Source organism: Neolamprologus brichardi, chromosome 3 (genome assembly GCF_056152115.1).
Source record: "Neolamprologus brichardi isolate AB-2024 chromosome 3, ASM5615211v1, whole genome shotgun sequence".
Lineage (NCBI taxonomy): Eukaryota > Metazoa > Chordata > Actinopteri > Cichliformes > Cichlidae > Neolamprologus > Neolamprologus brichardi.
The window spans coordinates 14,364,141-14,382,529 of NC_142106.1; the positions used below are offsets into that span (position 1 = coordinate 14,364,141).

Sequence of the window (18,389 nt, forward strand, 5' to 3'; positions counted from 1 at the left end):
TGCTGGGACATGTGTCTGTTTGCTGGATTTCACTCTCTGCCTCCTGTTTGCCTCTACAGGTGAGACTGAACTTGCTTTAAATTCAGCTGGATTCACAAATAGTAACGCAGCACTGAGAGCCATGTTTGGATTCTCAAGTCAGTTACCGCTTTGTTTTACATCGTGTTTTCTTCCTGCTGCACCTGTTTTTATTATTACAGTCACTAAATACAACATTAAAGTGTTTAAATCGGCAGAAGTTTACAGTTTGAGTTAGAAACACTCATCAATGTCACACTGTGAACTTTTTCTAACTCTGCGTGTGGAGATTGAGATCAGTCTGTATGTGATCTGTGGCACTGTCTGCACTGATCCCAGCATATTTAATCCTGGTATAAAGGCTAAAAGGTTATAAAGGAAATGCTGTCAAAAAACATGTTGAAATACAGCTGTGAAACAACATTTAAAGTTTGAACCGAGTTATCTGTAATGAAAATATGGATAATTTCTGTTCTTTTACAGGCCAATCTTATAAAACACGTATTTTTAGCTTAAAAATAGGGGGCCTGCTACACCTTGTTAAATATCCCAATTCTTTGATGTTTGGGCTGAAGGAAGAACAACAAGCGAGATAAGATAAGATAGAACTTTATTAATCCCTCGGGTGGGATAGCGCAGCACCAACAGAAGTTACCGAATGTAGAATACCATATATACACATATATAAATACAGAGACATGTCCTCCTGTTTCCCCTCCCTCTCCCCTCCAGAGAGGAGTTAAACAGCCTGATGGCGTGTGGGTGTATAAACAATCAACAATCTCTTTATTCCATACACTTCTCATAATTCCTTACACACTTTGAGCTTAAACGTGACGGGAGACGAGCAAGGCGAGGTTTCCTGCAAAATGTCAAAGTGTCTGACCGTTTCTCACAGTCTTATCGCTTCAGCCCCCCTCCACACTAAGCATTCACATTCTTTCTCTCTTACGGCGCCTACGTGACGACCTTGGCTTCCTGTTTTATCTCTTCCTGATGAGATAGGGCAGAAAAGCTCTCCGGTATGTTCTGTTCTCTTTGTACTCAGAAAAGGAAGGCCATGATTCTTCACAAACAGTATTTCCTGTAAATCAGCAGTATAGTGCATCACAAAACAGTAATGATTTCACATCTTTAATCCAAGACATAATGTGGCCTGTAGCTGTATTCAACAATTCTTTGATTAGAAGTATAAGGTGGCATAAGATAGTATAATAATCTCACAACCTGCTTCCTGGGATCATTTCATTAAGCGCCTCCACTAACACACCCACTGTTCCCAGTACTGCTGAACACCTGTACGTTACACTGAAACCGGTTTTTACCCTCACCCTTACCCTTTGGTTACAGAGTCAGAGCTCTGTTCTGCATTCAAAACACTTCCTGGTTCAGACAAAAACAAAAAACAAAACAAAACTGGAGGCTTCAAATTTTTCACATTGACAGGCCCACACAGGTTTTTCTGGTTCATATTGTCTCTATTTATAAAAGTAAATATGTTGTGGTTGAGTGAATGAATAGTGGCAGTGTAAAGCGCTTTGGGTGCCTTGAAAAGCGCTATATAAATCCAATCCATTATTATTAAAGGGACTATTTTCAAAGGTTAGTGATCATTATTACACCATGGCCTGAGTAAAAATAATTTTTAGTTATTTGATTATTTATTTATTGTGGATTAGTCAATCTCTTTCAGACATACCTCACACTCAGGTCAAATTTTTACTCAGTTCCTGCTTCGATCAGTCTAAACTTACTATCTTGAAATCATGCTGGCATATTGTATGAATGGAAGATATTTATATGCAAAAAAGGCTGAGCTGAGACTGATTAAATAAATAAACACACATACCATCCATTATACTGTCACAGATCTGTGCTGCTGCTCAGTGTCCCCAGAAACAGTCAAAAAGCTCACAGCTGGATTTAGCAAAGCCGTCACTCAGTAATGATACATGTTGAAAATTTGTTAATAATAAACAAATAAAACAAATATACTCTTACAGAAATATAAAGTAATCTACATGCTACCCCAGAAAAAAAATAGATCATTGAGTCACTATAACAGTGATTCCCAAAGTGTGGATCACGGCCCCCCTGTTGGTCCAAGAAAGAGGCACAGATGGACCACAAGAAGAGATTTACAATAAATCATTTTTTCAAGCTTCTGGATTTAAATATGACATCTTATATTCCACATTCTGACTTTTTTTAAGCTAGTGCATTTCATCATCAGTGGGAATAATCTAAGCTGGATCGAAGATGTCAAACAGCAGAAGTAAAGCTGTTCATGGAGACTCAACCTCTCTCTCATCAGAATATCAGAATGTAGATCTTAAACTAAACATGGCAGCACAAGGCTGGGATTGAATGAATACTCTTCACAACTTAACAGACAACCGACAACGCCACCCTGGAATTTCACCAGGAGAACACTGGATCGAAGTAATGCTAATTACCAGGAAGACGCTCAGGTCTGTTATACTCAATAGAGGGCCGTGGTTCAATGATGATACAGAAACAACTCAAAAAAGGAAAACTCACCAACACATAAGTGCAGCAAACTATCACACAACAGCTAAAAACACAGGTGTGTTATACACAAAGGATCCCACCACCGAGGCACCTCAGTCACCTCCACATCAGGCCCTCTGCATCAGGTGACCGAAAGGCTGGATGGAGATGACAACAAGGAGGCGACTCGGGGATGATCAGATGGCCGCTACTATTTATAGCTATTTGAACTATTGTTCCTAATCTTATGTTGTGGGATTTCCCCCAAAAATTTCCCTAATAAAGGATTTTCTTATCTTATGTTATCTTTTCCTAAACACACTGATAAGGAAGTTGAATGGCTGTAATTTTGGGTGTTGCATATAAGAATCTGACCCGACATTTATCCAGCATTACCAACCTTTATCCTGTCCTGTTGCAATACTAAGAACAGCAGGAGTTCACTCACAATTCAGCTGTTACAAGATCTGAAACCTTCCAACGATCTGTTCAGCTGGAGGTTTGTAGTAATTCTGCTTCTGCTGTGCTTTTGATTTTTTAAAGATCACAGAAAAAGCAACAACAGCAGCGAGAAGCAAAAAGTGACAAACAATCAGTCCAACAGGTCCATCCTCTGTGTCTCCTCCTGGCTGACCTGCAGGTGAGAAACAGGTGTGAGGTGTCAGCTGTCAGGTAGGTGATGAGTGAAGAACAGAACAGAATCCATTTCCTCTTCAAACTGCTGTCAGACATTATCTACTGCACTCTGATCACATCACTCAGACCAGCTGCTTTCTACAAAGTCTCATCAACAACATCTTTAGAAACAAACATCAACAACCAGGAAGCAGCTTCACCTCTGATCACACACACACTCAACTCTACTCACTCACCTGGAGGATCAACAACTCTCAGGTAGATGATGCTGATATGTTCCACAACGCTCTTCCTGTGGTTCTTTCCTCTCTGAATGACATAACACTGATATGTTCCACTATCATTTCTCCTCACATCCTTCAGAATCAAAGACACGTCTCCGTCCTGCATCCGTCTGTCCTGCAGATCCACCCGGTTCACAAATGATGGAAGCTGGTTGAATAAAACAAACTGCTCCCCCCGGTACATGAGAACATGTCCTTCCTGCAGGTCAAGTCTGAACCACTCCACAGCTCTGATGGGAACACTGATATTTGGAGCTCGACATGTCAGAGTGACGTTCTGTCCAGACTCAGCTGTGAAGATCTTCTGGTCTGAAAGAGGAAACAACACAGAGCAGAGGGGTAAGGGGACAAACTGCTCAGCTCACAGGGAGGAGCAAACAGAGAGCAAACAGACTTTATTTAAACAGCGATTATTACAGGAATTAGGAACCTGGAGACCTGGTGCCAGGAGAATAACCTCCTCCTAAACATCAGCAAGACTAAGGAGCTGATCGTGGACTTCACTACAAAGCAGGCGAGGAATTACAAACCCCTCATCATCAGTGGCACGCCAGTGGAGAGAGTGGACAGTTTCTGATACCTGGGTGTCCACATCACTCAGGACCTGTCATGGTCCTGTCACATCAACACCCTGGTTAAGAAAGCCCGTCAGCGTCTCTTCTTCCTCAGAAGACTTAGAGACTTCCATCTGTCACTGAAGGTGCTCAAGAACTTCTACTCCTGCACCATCGAGAGCGTCCTGACGGCAAACATCTGCACCTGGTTTGGGAACTGCACCAAGCAGGACAGACGAGATCTGCAAAGAGTGGTGCGCTCAGCCGAACGCATCATTCAATCAGAGCTCCCTGACCTTCTGTCCATCTACACCAAGCGGTGCAAGACCAAAGCTAGGAAGATTATGATGGACCTCTCCCATCCCAACAATGGACTCTTCTCACTGTTGGGGTCTGGGAAGCGCTTCCGCTCCCTTAAGGCCAAAACAGAGAGAATGAGGAGGAGCTTCTTCCCCCAGGCTATTCGGGCCCTGAACCAGGTGTAGGACTGGACTCTCACACACATCACATCACCACACATCTCCTATAATTTACAATCTTTATAATCTCTTTCTGCTATTTACACATTTTTTACTGTAAATTCCAAAGTTAATTTGTAAATTTTGTAATAACCTGTAAATTGTAAATACTGTAAAACTTTTTCCTGTCATTTAATGGTCGGGCATTGTACAGCTACAAGCATTTCACCCCCATGTCATACTGTGTATGGTTGTGTGTGTGTGACAAATAAAATTTGAATTTGAATTTGAGATCAGTTTTAGGCTGCTTTAACTCACTATTTGTGGTGCCGTGTCAAGCCACGGGAATGAATCAATGAGCACAGGTCACATCAGTGTGTGGTGTTGTCTTCAAATATAGAGTCAGGATGTTGGATCTGCCAAAGACTGATTGCCCTTACTCCCATATATCTTGGCTTGGATTTGTCAGTATAAGTAAACTGGTTTGGTAGTATACTAAGATAACAACACAACAGTGCATTCCAGAAATGTTCCTAGACTGAACTGTACAGTGTGTACTCATGTTTAGGCCTATTTGTGAGAACAGAAAATTGGCATGCTACTCTACTCTACAACTCTACTTGTGGGGATCAACAGTCACTTATGGGCACACAATATGGATCCCCATGAGTTTGAAGGGATTCCTGAGGCACAAAATGTTGCTTTAGTGTCAGGGTTACAATTAGGTTAAAGTTAGGTTTAGGCATTCATTTTTGAAGGTTAGGGTTAGCAGCTAGGGAAAGCATTATGTCAATGAGATATCCTCACTAAGATATGAAAATGAGCATGTGTGTGTGTGTTTGTGTGTGTGTGTGTGTGTGTACAAGCTAGATTTCACCTGCTGAGGCAAACATAAGGAGGCAGAAGGAGAGTAAAGGCAGCCAGGTAGACGATGAAGCAGAAGCAGACATTTCCTCCTCATCTATCTCTGCTGATCCGACACTTAAAGATGCTGTAGATATCCAAAGGATGGTGCCATTTTCCGAGAGTAAGAGGCTTTAAATCTGCCTACATTACCCCAAAGTTATTGAACTGAAGTGAGCGTGATGACTGGTGTGTTTATTTTCAGCAGCTCGCTGTGTTTGCCTTTCAAGGAAGGTGGAGTTAATCTGTTTCAGAATGAAGAAAAACAAGGGTGGAGTTCTAAAAAACACAGGATCCTGTTTCAGAGCTGTTCATCTTTAAACAAGAGCTTTACATGAAAAACCTCATAGAAATTATGTGTCTTGTTACAGTATAAGACATATTCTGCTGGTTTAGAACACACATCCAATATAATGTCAATACAAAAGCACCAAATCGCAACAACGGTTTCCTTTGGGATGCTCCATAATACAGAGAAAAAACACAACAATCAGAAGACCCCCTATGATCAAGCACTTGGCAACAAAGGGAAGGAAAATCTCCCTTTTAACAGTAAGAGACCTCCAGCAAAACCAGGCTCAGGGAGGGCTGTGACCAGTTGAGGGTGAGGGGAGAAAGACAGGATAAAATACATGCTGTGGAAAAGAGACAGAGATTAATAGCAAGTATGATTTAATGCAGAGAGGACAATTAACAAATAGTGAGTGAAAAAGGTGACTGAAGAAAAAATACTCAGTGCATCATGGGAATCCCCCGGCAGCCTACGTCTATTGCAACATAACTAAGGGAGGATTCAGGGTCACTTGGTCCAGCCCTAACTATATGCTTTAGCAAAGAGGAAAGTTTTAAGTAGAGATAGTGTCTGTCTCCAGAATCCAAACTGGAAGCTGGTTCCACAGAAGAGGGGCCTGAAAACTGAAGGCTCTGCCTCCCATTCTACTTTTAAATACTCTAGGAACAACAAGTAGGCCTGCAGAGCGAGAGTGAAGTGCTCTAATAGGGTGATATGGTACTACAAGGTCATTAAGATAAGATGGGGCCTGATTATTTAATACCTTGTATGTGAGGAGCAGGATTTGAATTCACTTCTGGATTTAACAGGAAGCCAATGAAGGGAAGCCAAAACAGGAGAAATATGCTCTCTCTTTCTAGTCCCTGTCAGGACTCTTGCTGCAGCCTTAAAATCTGTTTCCTGGTGGCCTGTTGTTGGTTTTGGACATACTGCTTTTTAATCACACCAAAATAGAAACTAATCGAGTGAGGAAAGGAGATCGGTCACATAGGGTGTTGTATCAGATTTATGGAACAGAAAACATCAACAAACAAAGAAGCTAAGAGTCATTATTACACAATGGCAGTAAGGAGAGCACCAAGCCGAACAGCAGCAGATTATACAGCGTGAGAATGCCGGGTCCCAGACCTGGAAACATGCCCCGCCCACCAGGACAGTGAAACCCATTCAGACGGTCAGTGACTGTGACCATTTCTATTGCAGATATAAGAAACACACCTCACACATTGTTTCCTGGTCATTGTGGGGAGATAATGTCTGACTCTGGCTGTGTTTTACCCTGAAGTTACACTAACGGTGTGCTGTGGGTTCTCTGGGACGTGTCCAGCAGGATTTCACAACATGCAGGCTGAACACACACACTTTAGCCAGAGGTTGGGATGTGGTTTGATGCTGTTCATCTAAACACTTTCTCATCAGAAGTCAGTGGTTGAAACAAAGAGAAGGTTGAAACAGGAACACCTCCTGATCATGTCCTGCTATTAACTACAGAGAGACACAACCTGTTTCTGTAAATCTCGCACAGGATTAATCAAATCAGTACTTCTATTAATATCATCATAATTTTATTTATTTTTTAACAAAAGAGCCACACAAACTACCCTCAGAGGCAATAGGACAGTAAATGAAAGCATCACACATGTGCTTGTGTTGCCTTCAGGTTCTGTAGGTTTTAGAATTTATTGATGCCAAAAACAGAAACTTTCTCATGATGTTCAATGGAGAGAGAACCACAACACTGACAGCCAGTCAAAGTGAAAGGAGAAGAGAAAGAGCAGCGATTTACTCAAAGCGACTGTGAACTGAGTGTTGGTTTGATATCATTGAGCAGCAGGATGGAGGAAACGTCTCTGCTGTGTCTGCTCTGTAAGTTCACTCTGTGTTTTTAATACCTCTGCTGTCTTCTTCAATGTAAAAACTGAGTTTAACTGTGTTAAGTTTAATTTCTCTGTAGTTCTGATCTCACTGCTGAGCTGCACCACAAACCAAGGTCAGTAACCTTCTTCTGTCACACTGTAAACCTGACTCACTCCTCCAGGAGGCTGTGGGACACATTTATTAAGAACATGATACAGAGAAATAAAGACATCAAACTCTTCTGTCATAATAGTGTTATTTTACTCCTGCTGACTCTGTTAATTAAATGAAACTCATATACATGTCTGACTTCAAGACTTCTGCTTCTTAATGAGGATTCTCATTTAAGAAAATATAGAAAGAGACATTAAAAGCTCAACATACAAATAAATATAGAAAGAGTAAATAAACAGGGATTAGTAGCTTCCATACTCCATTAGAACATTTCTTTAATTTGATTTTTAATATATCTTATTAAATATAACTATATGTAAACACAAGGTTGTTGTGGGTTTTTTAATTACTTTCATTAATATCTGTTTTAATGCCATGCAGTGACAGCTGGTAATGAATGGAAACAAGAAATATTTAAAAGTTAAAAGTTAACCTCTAAAAAAATCAACAGGGGAATGGCAGCAGGTGTTTTAGAAATGCAGCAGGTACTGAAAATAGCCATCACTTCACTTTTGTGTGTATGTCTGTCCTAGTGAATGATTCATAACACTGCAGGTCAACAGGAGTCACAAAGTGTCATAAATTCAGTTGTTGTGAAAGGTGTCTGATTGCTACAAAAATGTACATAATGTGCTGTATATCCTCTTTTCTTCTTCTTCCTCGCAGCTCGTCTGACTGTGAGTCCCAGCATCTCTCAGTTCTTTGAAGGAGACTTTGTGTCTCTGAGCTGTGAGGACGACAGCTCTGCTGGATGGACTCTGAGGAGAAACACAAGCGAACGACAGAGGACTCAGTGTGGAGATGGGTGGGGAACATCAGCTGCTTCGTCCTGTGACATAAACTACATCTACCCATGGGACAGTGGAATTTACTGGTGTGAGTCCAGAGAGGGTCCCATCAGTAACATGGTTAACCTGACAGTCACTGGTAAGCTGAGTGTGTGGAGTTAGTGTTGATGAAGCTGTGTGTAAATGGATGAAATGCTGTAGTTTGTCTCTGTGTTGAGGTGGATCAGTGATCCTGCAGAGTCCTGTCCTCCCTGTGATGGAGGGAGATGACGTCACTCTGCTCTGTAAAACAAAGACCACTCCCTCCAACCTCCCAGCTGCTTTCTATAAAGATGGCTCCCTCATCAGGGAGCAGCCTACAGGTCACATGACCATCCAGCATGTTTCCAGGTCTGATGAAGGCCTCTACAAGTGTGACATCAGCGGTCATGGAGAGTCTCCATCCAGCTGGATCACTGTCACAGGTGAGGAGCTTCACTCTGATTTCACCTCTTATTTCATCCACATATTCACCCGAACAGGAGCGATTCTCTCCGCAGGTGAAACTCCAATTATCCACTGAGCTCCGCCCCAGTATCTCTCCTGCATTTTGACTTTACAACAATGGGCTAACTGGTGTTGTTCTGTCTATACTGACCTATTAATCAGTAATCAATATCTGCTTCCAGTGATAAACACATCCACCGGTGTTGAGCAGGGTTTGGACAAGGAGGTTGATGATGTCACCCCAGAGCATCACAGAGCAGTTATGAACTGAATCAAACCAGCGCTGTGTGTTTATCAGCTGTTTCCACTTTGTTTTTGTTTACATGTTTTCTGAACCAGTTCATAAACTTTTGACTCTACATATATCCTCTGTTCTCAGGAAGAATTTATCATGATCCATAACCACCTCCCAAATTTGTTAAAATCTTTAGCTCCTCCCATTAGTGTGTCTGGTTGTGTGTGCACCGCTCTTTGCTGTTTGTTCTTAGCTAAAAATTAATAGTTTTTGTAAATAAAACACTTAACCATTGTACATTCTGAGTGTTTTGCATAAATTCAAGTAGGAGTCAGAAGACAGCTAAATTTTTTTTATTTGTTTTGATTAAAAAAATTCCCCTCTTTTTCATTGTTCAGGAGTAGCGGTGGGCCAAGCAAGGCTGTTTATTCATCTTTAGCTTAAATCTATAGGAAAGAACATGTCAAGTCACACACATGACATTTTAGAGAGTAATATTTTGCTTATGTTATCATGTTCTGTTGGCATAGACTGCTTCTGTTTTTGCTTGGGAAATCAATTAAATTTTAAATGCCTCTAAAATGATGGGGTACTGAATTTTTTTGTTTCATTTGTTTAACTATAGTCACCTGGAACACTTTGGACAAATACAGATGATTAAGTAAAGAGTGTGACTGGATAGAAGAACATCAATGACTGACGTATGCCAACTTGGATTTTTGTCTTTTCTCAATTTGTGTGATCACAATGAAGGTCCTCACATAATTTAGCTTCCAGGTGGGAAAACAGCTCTTGTAATCAAGTTTAAACTGAAGTAACAAACACACCAAGTCTGGATCTTTTTGAAAGTAAAAGTTAATAAATTATTGAATGCTTCTCATTGCTAAATTAGAGGGAGGGAAACATGACTCCCTCCAATGCTATAAACTCACTGAGACATCTTTCAAGAGCAGATTCAGGAGCACACAAAAAAAAAAAAAACATCAAGACAAGAAACATATTTTTGATCTTTGAGTTCCAAAGCCTGACTTTTACAGAGAATCACAAGAAGCATTGGAGAGAAAAAATGATGATGAACTCTTCTGAGATCTCGCAAAAGGTTCATTACAAAATAAAAAAAGGAATAAAGATCATTGAAACAGGCCTCAAACTCCAAATTGTGCTGTACTAAACAAATTCTAAAAAGCACCACAAGATGGCACTCCAACACAAGGAATGAAATTATACCTGCTCATGCAGGTCAGCGATCAGGTCCTCCAACTAACCTCTGTGCACTGGGAATACGGCTCCATAACGCCTCTGCTTAACAGTCACACAATTCAATGTTCTTGTTTTTGTATCCAGCTGTGAGGTCAGTTTTGACATTTTGGCAATCAGCTGTTCAATCTGTTTCACACTTACACACATAAATTCATTTGGGATTTTCATAATAAAATTATCTGTGTGTTAGCCATTGTGTTTTTATTGTACTCCTTATTAGTTTACTTTAATCTGTATTTGTGACAGAAAGAACCTGAAGCACATAACACTGCAGGCACGTGAATATTTTTATGTACAGTGTGTTCACTCTTGCTTCTAGCTTTCCAGCAGCCTCCAGTGCAGCACAGCTCAGCGTCCTGCTCAAATAGGGCGGCATGATCAGATGATGGAGGTCACCTGTGTGGGTCACCCTGCAGCTGAGCCACAAACCACCACAGTAAATGAACTTGATTGATAAAACATACAAAAAAAAAACTTTTATCAAATTACAAAAATTTGATGACCTTTTCATTTAAGCACCTCCCACTAACACACCCACTGTTCCCAGCACTGCACAAGGCACCAGGCTTGAAACAAATCTCCAGCACACAGAAACATAGGTTTACATGGGTTTTCTGTTATTCATGTAATAACTGTTTGTAGATGCAGAGGGTTCATTCACACATCTACTTCCTAAACATTGCCATTTTCTTTGGATCGATTCCAGATCAGACTAAAGCTGCACACACTGATTTGAGAGGTCAGAGTTTTCTTTTCCTCTCAAGACTCATTTCACTCTGCGATCAATAAAGTTTTTCTTATTGTCTTTCTGCTAAGAACTGAAAAAGAAATACAAAACACTGATACATCTTAAAACTTTTTTAATAAAAACATGTTTCTAAACAAACAAAAAAAATTATGTTTTTGACAGTCACCAACACTTTTGATTTGGGGCAAACAGTCACTACTTCTACTCCTTGTATGTCTCTCTGTCATTCACTCACATGTATTCTGTGTTGTTTATACTGACTTTCATTCATCTTCTCACCAGTGCATAACTCCACTTGCTTCCTGCTCTCACTACAGTGTTTGCAAAGTCATTTCACAACAGTCTTCTGAATTTACAATTAACTTGAATTACAGAGAAATAATAAGGCAGTGCACGTTGGTAAAGACACTGACAGAATATTTTGTTGATCCAAAAACCAACACCACCACTAACAGCAAAAACTGAAAGACCAAATATGAGTCCAACAGGTCTACCCTTTAGGGTTGGGCGATTGGACGAATATATCGACTATCCCATCGTTGATAGTTTTTACAAGTGCGATTTATTTATTTATTTGCCCATGAGTACGTTTGCTAATAATGATGGAGCTAACAGAAGCAGTCAACAGAAATATAAAATCAAAGCGCTGTTTTAACAGGACCCTCTTTCATCTGCGAGCAAATGCTCCCTCCTCAGAGTGCGCCCAAATGCAGCGAGTCATTTACTCAAACTCATAACAGAAAGACAGTAGCCTCAGAAAAAAACAGTTGGATGGTGGACACGTACAAGTTAGTCATGTTTGAGTCCTTTGCTCGCACTATACGTCTGCACAAGCGGCAAACCGCTTTTGTTACATCCTTTGGTTTACCACTATCATCTGGTTTAAAGCCCAAATCCCAAACTGGCTACTTTTTTTGGCAATTAGTTTGTGTTTGGATTTTTTCTGTGTTGTAAATGCTCAAATCAGACTGTGCATGATTACAGCCGTGTCCAAATTAATAGGCTGGGTTTGAAAACGATGCGTCGGGAGTTTGCTGTTCTCACCAGCTCTAGTGACCCTTGAACCCCGGCGAGCTAGCAGGCTGTTGAGTAACAGACATTTAATGTGTGATGCCTTGATAAACCGAGCAGATATTTACTCAGCTACATTCTTGCCTGAAAATATCTGAAAAGTTTATTTTGTGACCCAGAAAGAGTAATAAGAGTAATATTAAAACTAAGTAGCTGCCACCATTGTGGGAAACTGGGCTGTGCTATGAATTCTGGGATATGGTGGGGCACACCAATCAAAAACTCTGCGCATGCGCGAATGTATCATTCATTGTTGATTATTGGACTTACGATTGCCGGTTGGAAATTTTTTACATATCACCCAACCCTAATACTGTTCTCTCCCCCATCCTCCACTTTAACTCTTTTATACACAGTTTACTTTTGCATTGTTACCTGTACCTATCCTCAGAACATCAGTCACTCTGAGTGTTAAACGTAATGATAAAAACCTGGAACAGCAGCAGGACTCACAGGTCAGCTATGAAGATATTTCCATTTCCTTGTTCAGAAGGAGACTTGTACTTTGAATTCCTACATTTTCTGTAGATCATAAAACCAACAACAGCAGCAACAAGAAGCACAGCAGAAACTGACAGACCAACGATCAGTCCAACAGATCCACTCTTCTCTCCTTCACCCTTCTTCCCTCCATCCTCTGTGTGTCCTCCTGTCTGACCTGCAGGTGAGAAACAGGTGAGGTGTCAGCTGTCAGGTAGGTGATGAGTGAAGAACAGAACAGAATCCATTTCCTCTTCAAACTGCTGTCAGACATTATCTACTGCACTCTGATGTTTCTCTCTGGAAGCAGTCCTGCAGTTTCCTGAGGAGGACAAACTAGTTCATTCTCAAGTGTCAGAGTGACATCAGGGATCCTTGTGGAGTGTCCATGAGAGTTAATCGCGTTTTGAGTCATTTCTGTCTCTGTGTTCATCAGCAGGAGATTCAGAATTCAGAAGGCTGTCAGACATTTGATTCTGCAGTTCAGCGGGAGGACGATGTGAGTCCTCACTCTGTGGTTTATCTTTTCTGAAGAGCCAATAACCAACAAAGGTGCCACCAGCAAGAAGAAGGAAAATAACAGCTGGAAGACCAACTTTCAGTCCAAAAGATCCATCCTTCTTCCCTCCATCCTCTGTGTGTCCTCCTGACTGACCTGCAGGTGAGAAACAGGTGTGAGGTGTCAGCTGTCAGGTAGGTGATGAGTGAAGAACAGAACAGAATCCATTTCCTCTTCAAACTGCTGTCAGACATTATCTACTGCACTCTGATCACATCACTCAGACCAGCTGCTTTCTACAAAGTCTCATCAACAACATCTTTAGAAACAAACATCAACAACCAGGAAGCAGCTTCACCTCTGATCACACACACACTCAACTCTACTTACTCACCTGGAGGAACAACTGTCAGGGTGATGTTGTTCAATATTTGAGCTGCCTGATTGTTGTATGCTGCTTCACATTCATATGTTCCAGAATCGTTCATGGTGACATTCTGGAGAATCACTGAGAAATTTCCATTGTTCATCCATTTTGAGTCCTTCAGCTTCACCCGACCTTTAAAAGAGCGATCCAGGAGGTCTTCCTGAAAATGACCGTCCTTTAAGTAAATGACATAACCCTGTATCTGCTGGTCAGGTTTGGTCCACCTCAACAGTATGTCAGTAGCACCAATGGGGCCGTAACACTCCAGAGTGGCATCTTCTCTTAGTGTGACTTTGACCTCTTTTTGGCCTACAGAAGAAAAAGATGAGAATAAAAAGGGAGAAAAATCAGTAACACAGTTATAACAAACTATTTAATTTCAATGCAATAATTCAAACAGTCTTCTCACTTTAAACTGAACGTGCCACAAAAAGGATGATAAGATGATGGAAATAGAAAAATATGTATGAGAGTTGATAAGTGAATAACAAAGCTTTACTGGTGACATATTCACGTGTGTTTATAGATCTTTTTATGTTGATGATAGATTTTTGTCTGTAGAGGAACTGATTAAAATATGTTGATTTTACTTTTGGAAAACACCAGAGCCTATACAAAAGTAAATGTAAAGTCATACCAATTACTACTGTTTTATTCATTAATTTTAATTTAATTTTAATTTAATTTTTTTTAGTTTTTGTTTGTTTTTGTAGAAGGTGTAGAAGATTTCTATCCTGAGTACATTTCTTGCATAAAAAATGCATAAAAAAATCGAAAGTATTTTTTAAAATTAATTTTAAACATGTTGTTGACTTAGATAAAGATAAAATATATATATCAAAATGGTCTACACTTAAAAAGTACCTTTTAAGTGAGTCCTACAAAGTGCTTTCAGGTGTTTTCACAGACACAGGATGGAGCCTGGGAGCTTTAAAGTTCGGTTTGTTAAACAGTGCTCGCCTAAACTGAACTGTGTGATTTATGAACCATAATCAGCTAAGCATTTTTTTGAGTTTGACTTTTTGCTCTACGTGAATAAATGTCATGTACATGTAGCCACCGTGATCCACCCATTTGTTTTTAACTTGTTTTTTTTTTTTTGTTTGTTTGTTTTTACTGATAATTGTATTAAAAACACATTTCCTCTTCCTTGAAATTCCAGCTAATGTCTGCACAGATCCCTGACAGGATGAATATCAAACAGCTCAATAATAAAAGGAAATTTATAAAATGTTTTTAACCAACCACATCCTATGGAAACAGAGACATCTGCAATACCATAGAACAAGCATAAGCTTTAGTTACACCTTTGTGTACAGTGGAGAGTCAACAGCCAAGTAGTCATTTCTCTTAAGGTCCTATTATATTCACTGCAGTAGACACCAGCGTGCTGAGCAAAAACATCAATGAACATTATTGTCTGGAGTCACACCCACGATGTGACCAACATCTCAGCCCACAACACCTACAGTCAGTTTGGATTTCTGGAGTCATGTGGGTTCTCGTCACCATTCTGTTTTGAATATTTTAATCCAGGTGACATTGATGTGTAAAAGGGTGTCGAATACTTGGAAAGACTAACTGAAAGCAGCTGCAGTAAAGGCCTGGCAGGGCATTAAAAAAGGAACAAACCCAGCATGTGGTGATGTCCATGGCTTTAAGACTTCAGGCTGTCATTGCTAGCAAAGGGGTCAACCAAGTATTAGAAATGAACATTTTATTTCCAGTTATTCAATTTGTCCAATTACTTTTGAGGCCCTGAAATGAAGGGATTGTGTTAAAATACTTTAGTTCCTCACACTTTTATGCAATACTTTTTGTTCAGCACAGTGAATTAAAGCTGAAAGTCTGCACTTCAACAGCACCTGAGTCATGTCATTCAAAATTCATTGTGGTAATGTACAGAACCAAAATTAGAAACAAATTGTCTCTGTCCAAATAATCATGGATCTAACTGGCAGTCAGTTTGCAACAGTTTCAGCTACAAGAGCAGAACACTTCTGTTTATTTCTGCTTACTTCCTTAATTCTTGCTTGGTTATTTGGTTTCTGGGTTTCACTGTGGTGTACTGTCATCAACTCTTTTTGAAGAGAGAAAGAGTGGTGGAATGGCAGAGAGGGACAGGGGGAAACTCAACTGGTCAGGAGGGCCTGCTCTGTGCTGGACTGTCCACTGAAGTCCATCGAGCAGGTTGGGGAGGAGAGGCTGTTGTCTAAGCTAACAGCCATCATGGCCAACACCTCCCACCCCCTGCATGAGACTGTACGAGCACTGAGCAGCTCGATCAGCAGTAGACTTTTACACCCACAGTGTAGGAAGGAGCGCTACCGCAGGTCATTCTGACCAGCAGCTGTCAGACTCTATAACACAGTTTAACACTTTTTGGTTATCTTACTCATCAAATGCTGCTACTGATCTGCAGCTTGTTTGTACACTGTGTATTTCATAAGGATCATTCACACTCCCCACACTTGCGTACATATCCCTATACAATTTATACATATCTCTGTATGTTTTTTTTTTCCCATTCGAATTTCTGTTGTTTATATATATATATATATATATGTGTGTGTGTGAGGAGTATATTAATTTTTTATACTCCTCTTGCTATAAGAACTGTGTAAGACCCACATTTCGCATTTGTGGGATAATAGAGGTTTACTCTATTTTATTCTCTGCTCCTCATTCCTGTCTACATCCCCGTCAGGAGACAAATCCCTCCAAGGACCCCGGTCATTAAAACTTGGCCTGACGATGCTCTCCTCCAGCAACAGAACTGTTTTGATCTGACAGACGATCCATATTTTAACAGCAGGACCTGGAGACATGCACTCAGTCTGTGACTTAAAAGTGTTTTAGTTATAAAGATCATTTACAGTCTGTGTTATTATGGCATTACTCAAAGCACAATGAAGAAAAACTGTCAGGTAGAAAATAATTAATTTGATAGATTTATAATACTATATTAATATTACCTATATTCTATCAAAATATAACAATAAATATTAAGCTGTGACCGCTGGTTAGCATGTACTTACAATACAAACAATGCAAAAAAGGTAAGGCTGCTGATGCTTGAATGTTTGACTTATAAATATAAGGAAGTTCAACTACATACACTTCACTTTGGTATAAAAACTATTGTGGATAAATGCATATTATTTTTATTTTATTATCATCATTATTATTAATAATAAACGGAGCTTTGTCTCCTTCTATCCGCATGTTGGAAATAGCTGACGTTTACATAAACCACGTGACGATGGTGCAAACGGGACTTTCCTTTAAACCGCCCTCAGATGGAGCAGAGGCCTTTTGATTTTATATTGATCATGTCTCTTATTTCAATGGCGAAAAAAATGTCTCGCGGTAAATTTCGTCATAATGTCGTCACTTAGCTCTAAAACCAATCTACTGTTAAATCCATACGTTTTTAAAAGCTCACTTCAATTTTACTCAGCAGCTCCGCCATTACATGAAGTGAAAATGAAACTTAACTCTTAACTGTGACTGAAATCTTGTGACTTACACGATGTCTCACAGTAATTACATAGAGCCCAAATCTACCTCTCTCCGTGTGACATTTTACTACCCATCAGACTGGTTAAACGCTGGTTACCTTCACAGTCAAGTCCCAGCAGATAGAAGATAAATAGTTCCGTCAGGACAGTCCATCGTCGCCAAGGCTGCATTACAGTCGGAAGCGGTGCCGCCTACACTACAGCTACACTGGGGCAATGCCCCCTTAAATCAGACTTTTAGAAGTTGAGAAAGAAAATAATAGATTATCCACAAACTGAATATTGACAAGGTTTACTACAGTAGCTGAAAAATCCGCTGGAAAAGGCACAAATGAGATGATAGGTTCCATTCGTTTGCGTGCTCTGTTTGTGGGCAGGTTCACTCAGCACTCACCTCCAGCTAAATACCCAATCGTTGTTAGTATGCAAATGACACGGTGTCAGGTTTCTCACTAGGCAGGTTTATTTTATTCTTACTTTATTTTGAGAAGTTATTCGAGAATTAGGCAATTCAATTAAGACCAATTTTATGTTGCTATTTCTAAAGATCTAGATCAGCGGTCGGCAACATGCGGCTCCAGAGCCGCATGCGGCTCTTTAGTCCTTTTAGTGCGGCTCCGCGTGGTTTGGGAAAATAATTTTTTTTTAAGTAATTTTTTTTAAGTGTATTTTATTTATGTTAGCTCTTTTTTTAACTTGTAGTTCTAAATTGGAAAATTATTGTGATATTGAAATATAAAAATAAAATTATATTCTATTATTTTTTTAATCGTTCAAAATAAGCGTCACACTTGCGGAAGCCGATATACCCGCCGAAACGCCGTGCCTTTATCGAGACTTTCAAGCCCAGGTAAGCGAATTATGGATCTTCGGATCCACATTATGTCAGCAGCTGTTCTCCACCGTGAACTGTGTTAAAAACAAACACCGCACACGCCTCACAGACGACAGCTTACAGTCCTGCGTGAAGCTGAAAGTGACTTCGTACAGCCCCGATCTGCAGACGCTGTGCGCAGAGGTTCAGGAGCAGAAGTCCCATTGTAAACATACCACGGCAGAACCGACGCTGTTTGCATGATGCTCAGGTGCGTCCGCCTCCCCTGCAGTGGCGCTGCAGACCACGCCCCGCCACACACATTAACCAGGTAAAATACATATTTAGGCTGAATTTTGCAAATATCTATTTT

At 40.3% G+C, this 18,389-nt stretch overlaps 3 protein-coding genes across 3 annotated transcripts in view; 1 reads left to right on the forward strand and 2 right to left on the reverse strand.

Annotated features, from left to right (window-relative positions):
* Positions 1 to 611: 611 nt before the first annotated feature.
* LOC148103588 (butyrophilin subfamily 2 member A1-like) lies at positions 612 to 5,664 on the reverse strand. The gene is made up of 3 exons (XM_087838828.1): positions 5,339 to 5,664; positions 3,402 to 3,758; positions 612 to 3,163 (listed from the first exon to the last, which is right to left on the reverse strand). The coding sequence occupies exons 1-3, from the start codon at positions 5,409 to 5,411 to the stop codon at positions 2,988 to 2,990; spliced, it is 606 nt and encodes a 201-aa protein (XP_087694954.1). The 5' UTR covers positions 5,412 to 5,664; the 3' UTR covers positions 612 to 2,987.
* Positions 5,665 to 7,491: 1,827 nt separating this feature from the next.
* The window catches only part of LOC102776171 (uncharacterized), a 77,359-nt gene continuing 66,461 nt past the window's right edge, over positions 7,492 to 18,389 (forward strand). The window contains exons 1-2 of the mRNA XM_087838148.1: positions 7,492 to 7,522; positions 8,354 to 8,614. Of these exons, the coding sequence (XP_087694274.1) occupies positions 7,492 to 7,522; positions 8,354 to 8,614 (292 nt within the window). The remainder of the gene's footprint in view (positions 7,523 to 8,353; positions 8,615 to 18,389) is intronic.
* Positions 12,388 to 17,568, reverse strand: LOC102798215 (V-set domain-containing T-cell activation inhibitor 1-like). The gene is made up of 3 exons (XM_087838832.1): positions 17,301 to 17,568; positions 13,649 to 13,990; positions 12,388 to 12,933 (listed from the first exon to the last, which is right to left on the reverse strand). The coding sequence occupies exons 1-3, from the start codon at positions 17,371 to 17,373 to the stop codon at positions 12,725 to 12,727; spliced, it is 624 nt and encodes a 207-aa protein (XP_087694958.1). The 5' UTR covers positions 17,374 to 17,568; the 3' UTR covers positions 12,388 to 12,724.